Source organism: Sinohyriopsis cumingii, chromosome 17, assembly GCF_028554795.1.
Source record: "Sinohyriopsis cumingii isolate HCF-2022 chromosome 17, ASM2855479v2, whole genome shotgun sequence".
Taxonomy (NCBI): domain Eukaryota; kingdom Metazoa; phylum Mollusca; class Bivalvia; order Unionida; family Unionidae; genus Sinohyriopsis; species Sinohyriopsis cumingii.
Genome location: NC_142977.1, coordinates 43,912,940 through 43,930,470, shown reverse-complemented (window position 1 = coordinate 43,930,470; position 17,531 = coordinate 43,912,940). Strand labels below are relative to the sequence as shown.

Here is a 17,531-nt window from a genome sequence, read left to right as displayed (position 1 = left end):
TGCGTCTGGGCTTGCTCAACATGGCAGTGGACCTCCTTTTCTGAGGTGTGCTTTTTATGCACCCATTGCAAATGATTCTTCTGTCCCAGTGGAGGTCCAAAGTTTGCCCATTGAGCCAACCCCTCACCATCTGAGTAGAATTGATGCACCATCTGTGGACTTGGGGCAACCTAACTTGGCTCAAGGCGGGTATACCTCTGCAAGTACAACTGCCCCAGATTGCAATTTGCAATCTGTAAAAATACAAGTATGGAAGGCTGGAGAGTCAACGTACTACCATTCTTTCAGAAAGCCAGGAACAACATCTGCATATCAATATTCTGGAGATAATGGCCATTGTTAAAGTCGGTCACTGATGGCAGGAATATTTAAATGGCAAGGGAGTCCTCATTCTGTCTGACAACTCTATAGTTGTAACTTATCTCAAATGACAAGGAGGAACCAAGTCCCCAGACCGTTGAATACTGGTGAGGCACTTTCTAAGCTGGTGTTGTCAGCAACAAATCCATATACAAGTTTGTTATATCCCGAGATGCCTAAACATACTAGCTGATTCTTTGTCCTGAAACAATGAATTAATGCAGATAAAATTCACTTAGATATGTACCCGATGGGACCGACCATTGATGGACCTGTTTGCGATAAGGTGGAATACCAAACTCCAAAACTTTGTCTCTCCAGTCCTGGGTCCAAATCCTGGGCAGTCAACACTCTCCGACCATTGGTGGATCTGTTTGTAACAAGGTGGAATACCAGACTCCAAACCATTGTCACTCCAGTCTGGGTCCAAAAGCCTGGCAGTCACCACTCTGTCAATAGACTGGAATGGCTTATTTACACATAAACCTACCCTCCATCAGCTCTAATTCCAAAATGATAAAGAAAGCAAGAGAATCAGACTGTCGCCTGATTCTCATTTCACCACCCACATCTACGATCTCATCAATCTCTCATCAGAAACTCCTCGGAAAATGAAGATTTTCCTTTATCTACTCAAACAACCTTGATGGCAGTTGTTTCATCCCTACCCATAGCTATTAAACCTGCACATGAAGATCATATTAAACTGGCTTCAGAAATAAACAATTCTCATAACCAGCCATGAGAGAATCACTCAGCCACAAAGGCCCTCCACCTTGAAAGCATACGAAGGCAAATGGCTCATTTTCACTCAGTGATGCACAAACAATCACATCCTATCTCTCCAGGGATCTATACTGGAAATAGCTAAATACTTTGTCTGACTCTTCGAGGAGAAAAAGTTAGCACTGAGTATAATAAAAGGTTACCACTCCATGATTGCTGACACCTTTCTTCATTACGGAAGAGAGGATATTGGACATAACATGAACTTATCTCTCTATCCAAATATGAGTGTACATGGCCAAAAATGTTAGCCCTGTGCCCAAAGTGGAACTTATCTTAGGTACTATAACCTGACTAAACAAGACACCTTTGAACCACTTTCAAAGGGATTTCTGTCACGCCTGTCATACAAGACCTGGTTCCTCATAGTGTTAGTGAATGTGGGCATAATTAGTGAAATACTTGCCCTATCAGCAGGCCTGAATTACATGCAGTTCCAACAAGATGGGTCAGTCTTACTTCTGATGGCATCCTCTTTTATCGTCAAGAACAGGCTTCCTTCTTTGGGTAATCAGACTTTTGTCATGAAACCTCTGCCTAGTCTGGACACTTCAGTTGAAGGCCACCTACAAAACCTTGTTCGGGCTTTGAAGAGGTACCTTACTAGAACAGAGCTGCTGCACTGAGGGAGATCACACTTATTTTTACAAGGAATAGGAGGATATATCAACACAATCTATCTTATCCTGGATAAAGTGGGTTATTTGCTCTGTGTGTCAAGAATTAACCCCAGCTCAAATGAACTTATTATGCATTTCAGCTCATGACGTATGGGCAGTTGCCACCTGCATTACATTGGAGTGGAACTGTTCTCTAACCAACATCGTTCAGGCCATGGGATGGAGATCAGAGTCAGAGTTACCCAATCATAATACCTTAGGATAATAGGTAAGAGGTGGGAGGAGGTACATCCCTTTACCCCAGAGATACCATCTCCAGTCCCCTAATATATCTACCTCCCCCCCACCTCTTACCTATTCTCCTGAGGTATTATGATTGGGTAAAGTATGTAAAGAAGAAACCAATTTTTCCTAGTTAAATATGTTTCTTTGAGAATACTTACCCAACCACATAATACACATACACCCTCACAGCCTTACTGCAGTTGCATCCGTAGAGAGCATGCTTTACAGTCAAGTAGTAACTGACAGGTTCATGGGATTTGCTGCTAATCCTTATATCTAAGGGGATATCACTCCTCCATGCCACCACATGGGTTGGCAGACAACTTTTATCCCCCTTTAGCTATAATAATAATAATAATAATGACCTTATTTAAAGAGGGTAACACAATTAGCTAAAAACTAATCTACCTTGAGGCCCTCATACAAAGGAATTTATTTATTTAAGCTGCATCTCTGAAGCCACTGGATATATTGGGTTTGGAAGAAGGAAATAGAGTGGGCATTTCTAATATTGGCTGGAATACTATTCCAGAGCAGAGTTCCAGAGTATTGGAAACTTTTTTTAAATAACTCCTTATTTGGTTTGGGAATTTTATACTGTTTGGTAGACATGGATCGCAGGTGGGGAGTATTACCAGGTAGCCTATACTGGAATAGTGATTGTAAATATTCAGGAGCACTATTCTGAGATATCCTGTACATTAATTTGGCTTTTCTCAAACAGATTCGGTCTTTAATAGGTAATATTTTTAACCTACCAGCTAAACTTTCCTTGCTTTCTTTCTGGATTGATATTAGCCCAAATGCTCTTTTTTGAAGATGTGCCAGCTTTGCTATGTTTTTATCATTTGAATTACCCCATACTGTACTACAGTAGTCCAAATAGGGTTGTATGTAACTGTTATAAAATAGTTTCCTGTGCCTTTCAGGGAGAAAATGTCTTATCCTACTGAGAAGCCATAAACTTGAATTGACTTTTTTACTGGTATGTTTGATATGTTCAGTCCATGATAGGTTATTATCTACCAGAACACCAAGTAGCCTATCATGACAGACTATTTGCAGATTTGTATCCTTCCATGTCAGACATAGTTCATCACTATCAAGATTTGTCCTTCTTTGCCGTGTTGAGATAAGTAATATTTTAGTTTTAGCTAAAAGTAGTGTCTGGGAGGGCTGGATTTGCGAGGTAGTAGTACTGCTTATAAGGTATTATGATTGGTTAAGTATTTGCAAAGAAACATATTTTGCTAGGAAAAATTGGTTTCTAGTTTCCTCTATCTTGCATAGTATTCATTAATTTTCTCATTAATCTTTTAAATGCTTCTAAAGCAATTTTTTGGTTTCGATTCAGAAGTAGTTTCATAACAACATTAATACTTGGGGATAAAATTATTATACCTTGAAAATTGGATGTTGATACTCAGTGTGATTACCCCAGAAAAATGGTATCTTCCAAGACCATATCACAGGATGTGCTGCAAATGGGTAGACCCAGGCTCACTGTAGTTATGGAAATATCAGGGTTTAAATGTGTCCATATCTAATTTCTCCCCTGTGGTATTAGGCAGACTGCTTCATTTCCTGGTCTAGATGGAAATGACCTATAGTGAGCAAGCCATGGTTGTATAAATAATGGTGTTAATGATGTCAAGTTCATCAACATTGATGGCAAGATTTAATATATACATTACCATAAAAAGTGGGGGCCCCGAGTGGTCTAAAGCACTCCCTGTTACAAATCACTGCCATCTCACCTCTGTCTGCATGGGTTCGAGTCTCTGGTTCAGCCTTGTGGGTATGTTAGACAGCTTGCCAATAGCTTCTCGTGGGCCAGTGGTTCTTTCCAAGATTTTCCCAGGTTCTTCCTCCACCATTAATACTGGCTGCCATGTATAGCCTGCCTTGTGTTGAAAACAATCATAAAAAGTAGGCATTTAAAGGAGGCAGAAAATAAAAAAGTCAGTTTTTAAAAATGGTAATATTTTCCAGCGCAGAGTCATAGGATCTGAGACCATCTTTTTAAAGTAAAATGCTCAATAAGATCACCAGGCTTTCTGGACAATATGTATGTGTATCAGCATTAAATAATTCATCTGAAATTTAAAAAAATAAATAAATAAATACAGTTTGGGTTTAAGTAGATACCCAGTACCAAAAGGAAGACTGAATCAATCCTTAGTTTGTGTTCCCATTTTATACTTCTATGAATGCTTGATTTTAAAGTTGGTTTAATGCCCGAGATAAATATACACATCTGATGATGATTGATTGCTTTGAAAAGAGGATGGTGTGATGATGATTGATTGCTTTGAAAAGAGGATGGTGTGATGATGATTGATTGCTTTGAAAAGAGGATGGTGTGATGATGATTGATTGCTTTGAAAAGAGGATGGTGTGGTGACCATTGTTTCACTTTGCAATATTTATATTGGGAATTAAGATCCTAAACTAACTCACGTATTCTAGACTTGCTACTATGAATTTATTATTTATTTACCATCTCCAGGTGTGTAACAACAGAATGAATTCTATTAAATTTTCATTTACACCTGCTTATACATTTAGTCCCACTGCAAACTGCACAAACCCAGATATGTTGTTGCATAATACAGAGGCAGATTTGGGTCAATGCAATTTGTTAGAAGTAATCTGTAGAACAAACAATGACCCTAATCTACCATCTCATGATGTACCAGCAGATTAGGCCTATGTTGGATTCTACTTGTAGGCTAATATACATAGTAATGAATTGCTAAATTGGTAGAGAAATAGCATGCATCATTGCCAGCAAGTGATGGCAATAACTTTACTTCATAAAATGTGCAAGAAAGGTGATGCATTTCCTAGCCCACTTCAATAGTGAACCAAACATGAACCATTTTCTGGTACATTTATTAATTAGGTATATCAGTGTTTGATGTTTTGTCACTACTTTTCATATACTAAATTGGTACATTCTGATTGATAGACAAAAATAATAGTGGGTGCCTTACTTAGCAGATACTGCATTTGTTCTATCTTTTTGATCAATCTACTGGATTGAGGCATTTCATATTTAGTTTTATAAAATTATTTTAAGAATTACGAAGAGTCCCATAGGATATCTGTATTAAGACTAGATTGATTGGCATTTGGCAAATAATTGCAGCATGAAGCCAAAAATTTCACGTATTCTTATTGTTATCTTGTACCAGTTACGTTGTAGAGGCTTTTTTAATTCCAGATAACTGAACTTTTTTATGGGTATTTCTTACTGAATATGGACTAGTGAAATTATGGAATCAACAATATGTATATAGTAATTTTATTATATCTTGATGGTGACTCAGGCTGTTTGATATAGTTTTGTACAGGATTAGAAATGAAAGTGGACATGAGTTAAAATTTTTAACATGTTAATCCCAATGAACATGGAAATACAGACTGTGGGGGTTATCTTATTATTTGTTTGTATTTTCGTCTGTGCCTGATTGCCATGAGAGTTGTAAAGTTTTTGTCCAATTTTTCAATTTTACACATTTAGAACTATTGTCATCATTGTGCTGAGGTGCTGTTAAATGATGATACATAGATTCTATAATATCATGAGGTTTTCGGTATATTTTTCAATTTTGGCATCATTAGTCTAAGATTAATTTATATGCTTAATCAAGTTCATGAATACAGGGGCTAAGGCAATGTGGCACTCATAAGTAAGTAATAGTAATTATCAATGAACTTGCTAACATTACTGTATTTGTTTTCTAAGGTGTCTGGATCAGTGGAAAGGTGTCAGTATGAAGTAAGGGTTCAGCAGCAACTGACATCTTTTTGGGAGGAAGACATTAACATACATGTTCATGAGAAATTCAAAGATTTGGTAAAATGGTAAGAAAGATATTTACACAGGTTCATGAGAAATTCAGAGATTTGGTAAACTGGTAAGAAAGACATTAACACAGAGGTTCATGAGAAGTTCAAGGATTTGGCACAATGGCAAGGAAGACATTAACATGGGTTCGTGATATACCTTCCCCCTTGGAAATAGTTGTCTTCCATAATTTTTATCATACTTCCTCAAAATTATAAATACATGACACAGTTCCAATGTCTCAGTAGTAGTTATTTCAAGTTAGAGAGCCAGACAAAAAAAGAAATTAAGGTCTTTCTTAAGCCAACCATTTTCCTGTTCTAAAATCAAATAAAGAGCTGTTCAGATAACAGGTTCACTGATTTGGAATTGTACTCAAAGCAAAATAACTGAATGTTCAACAATAAATATAATTCTGGTATATAAGAAATTGGATGAAGTGTCAAATGTCCTGGTTAGGATGTGACTTTGTACATACCAACACCTGCATTCATGTTGCCTAACTATATTGTATAAATAATGTTGTAATTAACTTGGTTTTAACACTGTCTTATACATGTGCATTAAATATGATGGTTACTAACAAATGTAGTCAGTATGATTATATTTTACTTATCACCATGCACTACAAAGCTGTACGTCTTGCATTTTACTGGAAGTATGCTTTCTCTTTAGCTAAGAAAAATGCACAAGTGAGAGATCTAACAGACAATCATGTCATCCTTTATAAATAAAGTTGTAGTTATTATTATTTCTATTTTATTGGTGCAGATTGGTATTGACCATCTGGATGCCTTGCCATATTTTGGCAGATTACACAGGGACAACAGCAACAATTAAGAGTAACTGTTACAAGTTATTTGCCAAATCAAATGGCAAATAACATTCAAAGGAAATTATGTGAGTCCATTGTTTCAGCAGCTGACCTTTTATACCACAATAAATGCAGAATGCATAACTTTGAAGTCTTATAATTGCAATCCTGAACTTGTTTACAAAAATTGCCTTTGATTATTTTTTCTTTATTGCTTAATTTTTCTTTCAGACCTTGGATATCTTGTACGGCAAGAATATTTTCCTTCTTGACAGCCATTTTTGACTAAAGAATTTTCACATACCCTTATATCGATCCATCTTCTAGACTAAAAGATCCTATTTGAGTTGACAGTATTCAAAGGTTTAATAAATAGAATGAAAGAAGTATCTACTCACAAAAATGGAGAATTGTATAACTTTTAAAACCAATAAACTAATTGTTCTGGTTGGAAGCATTTAATAAATAAATCTTACCCTTCAGTGTCCATTGTATCAGATAAACCCCACATGGGCTCAATAATTCTTTAATTTTACAAAACTAGTGTTAATCCAGAACAAATGACAGCTAAAGAGTATGATATAAATATAAAACATTTTCATACTTTGCCAAACAAAATAAAATTATGTGAATTTTCTAGATTTGAAATCACTCTCTGTTGCATAGTATTTCTCTATAAGAACCTCGGGGCCCCGAGTGGCCGAGTGGTCTAAAGCGCTCTTCGTTACGGATCACTGCCATCTCACCTCTGTCTGCGGTGGTTCAAGTCTCGGATTCAGCCAATGTGGGTATGTGAGAAAGCTTGCCAGTAGCTTCTCGTGGGTTGGTGGTTCTTTCCGGGATTTTCCTGGGTTCTTCCTCCACCATTAATACTGGCCGCCATGTATAGCCTATCGTGTGCTGAAAAATGACGTTAAACCCCACAACAACAACAACTATTAGAACCTCAGTACTTCTTTTCAAAGTTGCCAGTAGAAGAAAGTTGGCATATGTTTTCAAACTTGTAAGTGTAAATTTATAATTTTAGGGAATTACAATTAGCTTCTGCAGTCATGGCGATCATCATTGTGGAGTTGTATGAATCAGACACCAGTTTTACTAAAAGCCTTAAATTTACGTCCTCAAATTGATGTTTTTCAATATTGATCTTATGCTTGGTTTTTTAACCTTTATTTTCCTGCTGAACTTTAACCAGGCATCAAGGATTCAAATATAGTCTTAGTGTCCTGCATTTTTTTAAAATAGTTTCATTTTATTTCTGATGAAAAATTAAGATTTCATCATATTTAACGAATTCATTAACATATATTTCAAGCATTAAAAGGAATTCTCATTGTACAGTTTTAAAATTAATCTGCATTGTAGTATTATTTATTGTTGTGGATCTCAATTTGCATGGTTTTGTATTTTAAAAAAGGATATGTGGGTACTTGAATTTGTGGTTTTGCATATTTGTAGTTATTTAATTTCATGGATTAATCTCTACACATATCCCAAATAAAGAACAAGAAAGAACAAAACAATGCCAACAAGAAATGGTACATGCTTCAAGGAATGGTTAAAACAATACCACTACCTGCATGAGTACAAATTAAACACCTGTCAAGATCAGTCACTTATACTCAGTATCAGATGGAACTGATACAAGGAACAAGAGTACATTAGTTAGACATTAAAGTACATATATATGATCTCTTAAAACTCTGTCCATAAAGTTACATCAATAATTACTTTCTGACGATCATGACATTAACACATTTTGACTTTAGAGTGTTAAACTTCATCTTAGATTCCAGTTGATTTGGGCACTGTCTCATTACACATGTGATCCAATTAGTTAGCAAGCAGTGTTAAAATTTGATACGTGCAGAACCCATCAGTGTTGAAGTTGATAACTAAACTGCTATCCAAATTGAACAACAATGTAAATACACCTTTGTTTGAGCCTGCCTCATGTGTGAATGACTTTAAAATCACTTGACTTTAGTCGAAACTTTATCAGTCAAGCTGATCATGATGAATGGATAATTGTGGTTCACTGAGAACACTGTGCATGGTGTGTCCTTAATCAAATATGGCTAATTTTCCTTTGCATCTTTAATTTTGTGTTTAAGGGTGACAACCAAATCCACAAAAGTTTAAAGCCCATGAAAATTGGTGATAATACAGTATGTAATATGGTTATTTATAGGTTGAACATCATCATTGGATGCTATCAGAAATTTGGATGCTATTGTAATATTATGACTTAATGTTACTTGGATCCACAGAGAATTAAATATTTATATGATAACAGCATGGGATTTGAGCATTACAGGATGGTAATGGTGGTTTTCCTGTTTCAAATATCCATCTTACCAGCTCCACTAATATGTCACCATTGAAACTCAATTGTTTAAAGGTAAAACAATCATTCAGGTCCTCAGATACATGACTTATTCCCTAAGTTGTAGTCCTTAGGGCCTCATTTGTAAAGTGTTGTCACCTTAGTTGTGGTCCTCAAATACTCAGATACAAGACTGTTATCCCCTAAGTTGTAGTCCTTAGGGCCTCATTTGTAAAGTGTTGTCACCTTAGTTGTGGTCCTCAAATACTCAGATACAAAACTGTTATCCCCTAAGTTGTAGTCCTTAGGGCCTCATTTGTAAAGTCTTGTCACCTTAGTTGTGGTCCTCAAATACTCGGATACAATACTGTTGTCCCCAAAGTTGTAGTCCTTATTTCCTCATTTGTAAAGTGTTGTCACCTTATTTATGGTTTGCAAATACTCAGATACAAGACTGTTATCCCCTAAGTTGTACTCCTTAAACCCTCAATACAATTCTGTTGTAAGCTGTAGTCTTAAAATTTTAAATACAATGCTTTTATCACCTACATTGTAGTCCTCAAATCTTCAGCTAGCTACAAGTCTGCTGTTGGGCCTTGGGTGGCAGAGTGGTTGCCTTTACCAGTCACTGCCATATCACCTCTGTCTGCATGGTTTGAGTCTCAGGCTCAGCTAATATTGGTACCTAAGAAAGCTTGCCAGTAGCTTCTTGTGGGTCGATGGTTCTTCGGTGTTTTTCCAGGGTTCTTCCTCCACCAGTTATAATGGCTGCCATGTATAGCCTATTTTGTGATGAAAAATGGCGTTAAACCCCATAATAACATCAACAAGTAGTCCTCAAGCTTTTATCCCCTAATTGTGGTCATCTGATTCTCAGATACAAGGCTGTTATCCCCAAAGTTCTAGTTTTAAATCCTCACTACTAAGGTTTGACCCTTGTATTATATGAATCTCTCACAAAAATCCAAATATTGTTACAAATACCATAAACAAGATCATACAAAATTTCAGAAGAAAATGTTTATTTAAAAACAATTTGTGAAAAAATGTATCAAAATATGCCAAATGATACTGGATGGAATTCAGTAGATTTGTTCTCTCACTCTCTCTCTCTCTGAGACAATACCAGTACATATTTTGTGAAACTCATAAATATTTCTTAAAACAAATAATGTGCACAAGGCTTGATGTATGATATTTCTATGACATAAAGTAATATCAGTCAGTACACATTTGTCTGGCAAGCTTTTCTTATATTTCATATTGTTTTTAGGTCAAAACTCCCACATCATGTTTGTTGAATAGATTCTGTATGATTTGATATTTTCAAATGAGATAGATTGTTTGACAGAGGCAAAAGAGAGGTACACATGACAATACGTGACATTGCCATATTGGAACACATGCAAATGAAATCCAGCAAGCTTTGCATGTTATTAGATATTACCTATTTGATATTGTAATTTTACTGAGTTAGATCTTCAACTCATTTGATCTCATCCCCCCCCCCATGATGATAATCACCATAGAGGGAGAGGTAACTCATACACAGTATAATTATCTGTTCTTGAATGAAGGTCATTTTGACATAGTATGGTAAGAAAGTAGTCTGTATTGGAGATCTGCACAGCTGCAAAATATGTACTGTCTGGTAATAAACCAATATTGGTCCTCCGTTAAACACCTGATTAAATTAGGTTGGTTTTGCAGGAAATGCTTTTGAAGTATCTTAGAATACCTTTTTAACATCAGCTGTTGTTTTTAAAATTCTGAGTTGAATAGTGTTCAAGTTGATGCTTAACATGGGCCTCATATAATAAGCAATATAAAACTTAATTCTAATCACAATCTCTTACCTTCCAATCATTGACAATAAATTGAGTTCGGGTCACTGTGTTGCAAAATTGGAGTCATATGAAAGACATAAAGATGGTACTAGCAGCTGCCCTGCTTGGATTGGTTGGCCTGGTGTCAGGATAATGGGACTGGGTGGGACATGATGCTAAATGTTTGCGACATGATGCTCCAGTGCTAGTCATCACTGTAAGCTGCAACACTTCAAATATCATAGTGATGTGACTAAAATTGTTAAAGCTATGTTAAAAATCCAAATCACACACACACACACAGAGAGGTGCAAAATCAGAGGGGGATAGATACCTTCCAACCGTGTTTTTCCCTTCTGAGTGGTTCATTAGTGCTATGATTGTTAACTGTACAAGGGATGAAACTCTTTCAGATTTTATATTTTCCTCAGCAGCTCTATTGATGACTTGCAATATTTTTTAATAGACTTCAGAAGTAATATGGTGAAAGTATAACCCCTTTATTAAAATGAATTATTTTAAAATAGACCAAAAAGTTGCACATCTTGAGCTGTAAAAAAATGACATCTGGTTGATGAGGCCCTTGGAAACAGATTATTTGAGTCTTGTTTTGCTCCCCAATAAGTCTGAAAATTGAATAGAGCAAATCTTGTTTTCAAAGACCACTGCTATGGGAGACCATATCACACACACACACGCACATGAACACAACTCATTTGGCTAAAATTATATCATTTTACATGTTGAGAGCCATTATAGATTCTGTACTGAGTGCCCTTCGGCTGAAATTTTCAAAACTATCAGTGTCCCTATTCAGATTTAACAATTTTAAACAAAGTAAAATATCCCCTTTCAATCCTTTGGTATACTTTTGTCAGCAGCCTACCGATTGTACGGTAGCATGCAGATGTAAATTTTAATTTTTATTTATTTCACTTATTCAGAAAAATAAAAAATTTACCTGTTTGATTAACAAAACTTGAATCACCACCAGTTTCTTTCTGTTCATTTATATAAAAAAAAATTGAGTTGGTGTTTAGCTCAAAAACAGCTTCATCATACAATTAATTGAAAAATATAGCATCTGATCAGTGGTTGCATGTTGGTGTTTTGACTCTGGAACTTGAAATTATTCTGTAGCATCAAGAGAATCAGATGCATACAGTAACACGTTTATTTTGCCTTTGCAAAGGAAGTGTCGCTGTGTTTACATGGAATAGTAATTTCTTGGTGAATATTGACATTATATTTTAATGTATGAATTTTGTATTGCATGAAATTTGTCATCTTACTCTTTTATTTCTTCTGAATTCTGCATTCTTTGATGAAGTATTCTCGCTGTAAATAAGGGACTTAGAAAGGCTGTGAAATTTACCTTGCCAAGCTTAAGTATTCTTGCTGTAAATAAGGGACTTAGAAAGGCTGTGAAATTTACCTTGCCAAGCTTAAGTATTCTTGCTGTAAATAAGGGACTTAGAAAGGCTGTGAAATTTACCTTGCCAAGCTTAAGTATTCTCTCTGTAAATAAGGGACTTAGAAAGGCTGTGAAATTTACCTTGCCATGCTTAAGTATTCTTGCCATTAAGAAGGGCAGGAGAAAGGCTGGGCAATTTACATGGTCATATTTACAAGTTTCATGGTTGCACAGTACATAAGGGACATAGAAATGTTATGCAGGTTACATGGTCTCATGGTAAATAAGGGCCATAGAGAGGCTGTGCGCTTTACATGGACATGCTTAAGTATTCTAACTGTATAGAAGGGCCATGGAAAGGCTGTGCAATTTACATGATCTCATGGTAAATTAGGACATAGAAAGGCTGTGCAGTTTACATGGTTATTTTTTAATAGGGCCATGGTTACAGCCCATTAAGTACTATAGTAAAATGTGGATTATATGAATTGTAGTCCTACAATATTAAACATTGACCTCAGAACTAGAGGAAAGATTTGTAAGAATTTCTCACATAGTTTACAGCCCACATTGTCAGTGTTGCACAGATTAGAATCAGCTTGCTTTATTTGTTCTGTATTTACTCTGATGTCTTTTCCTTACTGAATGATCAGATGTTTGAATTTTTCAAAATCTGATGACAGCCATATCAATGGTCGCCAAAAGATGACAAAGTCAGTTAACTTACTTTAAAAAAAACACAAAATGAATATACATTTTGGTCTGTATTAATAGTTGTGTACATGTTATTAAAGAAAGTTAACCTTAAGTTCAGCTGATTTCAGCATTCCTTACCTATGCAACACCATTTTTCAGGCAGTAAGACATTGATCCTTGATCATGCATGACATATTACATGGTAGGACTTAGATGGATCCGACTTCTCCATACTCTTCAGCCAAACCTACTCCCACAGTGTGTTTACCTCCTTTACATGCCAGACAACACCCCTGCTGAAAACTTTCACAAAGGCTTTTCTTGATTTAACCTTGCTTTCAAAAGAAACTTTAACAAATTATGGATAATATAAAGATATGAAAAACTGTACCACTTAAGCTACCAGATCAAACACTAATAAATGTATAAATTATCTAATACAATTTTCATTAAATGTGATAAATAACAGCTGATACGTCAAAACTACACTGGGCCTGGGGTCAAACAAGTTTTGCTGGCAGTGGCATTGTTCATGAATGACATAATCTGGAGAGCATTTTGAAGACCACAGGCATGTTATATGCAGTTATCAATTATCTGGACAGCCAATTATCTGAACAGGTGTGTCCTCTGATGGATTTCAGTATTGAATGTTTTATTGTAATAGACAGAAAATATGACACAATAACATCTGTGAAATGATTATCCAGAATCAGGTTTATTTGTGTGTGTATGTTTGTATGTATGTATGTATGTATGTATGTATGTATGCATGTATGTGTGTGTGTGTGTATGTAAATGTGTGTATGTATGTATGTATGTATGTATGTATGTGTATATGTATATGTATGTATGTATGTATGTATGTATGTATGTGTGTATGTATGTATGTATGTGTGTGTGTGTATGTAAATGTGTGTATGTATGTATGTATGTATGTGTGTGTGTGTGTATATGTGATGTATATATGTATTTATGTATGTATGTATGTATGCATAAGAAGTAAAGATCATCCTGAAATAAGATAAATTCTTCTTGCAGTCACTTTTAGTTACCCCCAATTTTTTTTCATAAATGGCAAACTTGTTCCCTGAAATCAAACCACCTTATAATTAAAACTGCTTTACATCAGTCCACCCTATAACCTTGATTTAAAACCTACCATTTATCCTCATTTATAAGTTGAGTCCAACTGCAAAACTGCATTGACCCAGACTTCCACTGCATAATGTGCTGGCAGATCTAAGTCTGTGCAATTTTTTTAGGAGAAGTCAGTGGAAGAAACAAGAGACCCTGGTCTACAGGCACATAATGCAACAGCAGATCAGGATGTGTTGTTTGCAGTTGACTTTGACTTGAAATCAAGTATATACAGTTACTGTACATATGTATTTATCTATTTTCAGGTTGTTTCAATGTCAGTCCAATAGAAGGTTAACGATTCCAGCTATGTTGGAGCATTCCTTTCTGTCATTAGAAATAGGTATGCAATCCTGCTCATTCTATTGGTCCTTGTTATATACAATGCTCTGTCATGATATGGTGGAATGGAATTACAGAAGTGAACTGCATTTAATTTTCAATTAAGGCTACCCAATACAGTTGCTGGCATTATAAATGAAGGAACCTTAAACTGACATATGTTTCAACAAGACTGTGGTAATAGTCAATAAGACAAATAGCAAAATATTTATATTGAGGGGAAAAGCAAGTTATTATTGTTTCCAGCTTCCATTGAAGTTTGTGTCCCAGTCTAGATAAGGCTAAATGAAAGCAAAATATTGCTAAAAATTGAATGAAAAGGGTTCACTACTTTTAAATATTTTTAAAATTTCTAAACCCACCTCTTGTATCACAGTGCAGACACTGTAGTGACCATTTGTATTCAAAGTGAAGGAATTTCTTAATGTTAATCCCATGTCATTTAGGTCCTAATGATTTCGATTTTTGTTGATTATTGTAATTATAAGTTTTGTATTTTTTTTGGATATGAGAATTAGGTTGAGTTGCTTGAAACTGGCTGGCTACTGTAGCATACAACTGTGAGCAGGCATTTTGTATGATGTGCCTTTTCATATACAGTTCAGCTTTTTTAAAGTGAGTCTCATGCAGCATGCAGGCATGCATTTAGGTGATGGAAGTCATCATTAGTAACAGTTATATTGTCATCCATCTGAATGGCACAGGAATAATATAAAGAAGCTTATCACTTTGAATAGAAATTGATGTAACAGTGTTAGCACTGTGATAAATAGGGGTACTTGTCTCCAAGATTCCTTAAGAAAATTAGTGTAATCAATGACCAAGAAGGAAAGTCAAGTTAAAAGAGGAAAGCTTATCACTTTGAACAGAAATTGATATAACAGTGGTTGCCTGAGATAAAAATGGTTGGTTTGAAGATCCAAAATATATCTAACAAATGAGTAATTTCATCCATATATTAGCAAAATTATGCTTTTATTTAGTTTGGTCACGATAGGAGTGCAAGTCTCAAAGGGTCCTTGAGAAAACTTGACTAATCAACAACCAAGAAGTAAAGTCAAGTTAAATAAATTGTTACTGTATTTACCATATATGTTCGGACACTGTATTTGTTAGGACACCATAAATTTATTTTAAAAGTCATTTTTTTGTGCACTGTATGTTTTGGGACACATCGTTTTTTTTAGTCATAAGTTGTGGGATACCTTTTAAATCATTTGAAAATTGCATGTCGGAAAATGCACTCAAATGTAAATTTTATTGAAGAAAACTTTAAAAAAGAAAACGCAGTGAGTGTTGTTTTTCTTCCTAGATGCAAATTTGATAAGAACAAGAGCTCAGGTAAGAATGAATCATTTGTGTCTATGAGAACGAGTTCAACCTTTGCTGTTCTAATTTATGCTTCAACAAATTTTAAAAAAATTAAATGTCAAAGTTTATTTGCTGTTCATACTCGTTAAACAACTTAATTTGGCAAAATAACTATTTATGAGCACAGTATAAACTATTCACTGTAATTACGTAAAAATGTATTCACAGAGAGAGAGAGAGAAGAAAGAGGGAGTGAGAGATACCGGTAGATAGTGATGCAACAGAGTGATTGATAAACATACTAATTCCAAAACAGAACATCTTTTATTTACACAGCGGTGATATCTGACCTAATCCAAGTACTGCTGAACAAACTTGAATGCCACTAATATATTTAATTTTAATCCTTCAATCTGTCCACATTCTTAATTGCCCACTCAACCTCCTCAGGCTCAAATCCATCAAATTCATCCTCTTCAATGTCGCTGCCATCACATTCAGTATCTCTGATGATATTGTCCTCACATCTATTCAAGTTATTGTTAATACCACAAACTTTGAATGATGTTTTGGATCAGATCTGGCTTGTCACAAAGCTATTGAACTGCTTTCCCAATCCAGTCCACAACTGTTAGTTTATATGCACTCTTAATATGAGACATGTTGTCATTTTCCTTGGAAAGGCCCTCTGCTGCTTTGCAAATAAAATTTGTTCAGCTTTTCCTCATGTCGGACTTGACCGGTTTATTTACACTGATGTCTAGTGGCTGTAGCTTGGAGGTGTATCCATCCAGAATAACTGCTGTCATCGTGTTACCCCTTCTCATTATCTGGACGTTCACTATACACAAATTCCTTGGCATAAGTGCATATAGTGTCCACACTAACAGGGATCTGCAGATTGTGTTGGACGAGAACCCACTTTGCAATTTTTCCATCTGACTCATTGCCATATGATACTGCTCTCCTGCTCTTTGCTAAATGTCCCCATTCATTCAACTGCTGAGAAAAATCTATTTTTGATGAAGTTGCAATGGTTGATTTGGGGATTTTGAAATGTCTTGCCACTACTCGAATTTGATGAGAAATTTACAACTTCTTCTTTTTGCTTTAATGTAAAATGCTTGTAATGCCCTCGCCTGACATCATCATTTTCATAGGCATCATCTCTCTCTTGACTGGGGTCTCCAATTTTGTGTCTTTTGCAGCTGATTCATTTTCTTTTACATCACACTCCTCCTCTCTAGCACGCTTTTTTGGTTGACCTATGGTCCTCTTAGGTGAAGCTTTAGGCAGCGCATTTTCTTTCCGTGCACAATTCAAGGTCTCTTCACTACTTGAGTATCACACTACAAACTTGTCCATAATAGCAGAGATCTATAATGTGGTTTATTTTGTTTTATTTTTATTCCCCTTTATATATGCTATGTGTGCAATAACGATGTGAGGAGCCACTTTTTGTGTAAATGTGTGAGAACGTATCGTTTCAAAGTGTTCCATTGTTTCTATTTATTTTCAAAATCACAGTGAAAACAGGTAGAAAGAAATCAAAGTTTTCTTTCCCATGTCGGCTAACTTTGTATATATATATGTATAGTTTATAAATATCTGCACACTAAAAGGAATCCAAAGTCTGCTTTTGGGGTTGGCTTGCTTTGTAATAATATAACCTTGTTATTTGATTTCCCACCAGTAAGTTCAAACAGTGAGTTTATGGCTGTTACAAGGTGTGTTTATTCAACACCTGAGCTTTCATTT

General features: G+C 35.5%; 1 protein-coding gene across 2 annotated transcripts in view; it reads left to right on the top strand.

Annotated features, from left to right (window-relative positions):
• Positions 1 to 17,531, top strand: part of LOC149778525 (serine/threonine-protein kinase Kist-like) — a 60,790-nt gene that overhangs the window by 32,441 nt on the left and 10,818 nt on the right. For both annotated transcript variants that reach the window (XR_016415515.1, XM_089939399.1), the window contains exons 7-8: positions 5,803 to 5,921; positions 14,387 to 14,463. Coding sequence is in view for 1 of the 2 variants with exons in the window: in XM_089939399.1 (XP_089795525.1) it covers positions 5,803 to 5,921; positions 14,387 to 14,463 (196 nt within the window). In the remaining variant the exon portion in view is untranslated. The remainder of the gene's footprint in view (positions 1 to 5,802; positions 5,922 to 14,386; positions 14,464 to 17,531) is intronic.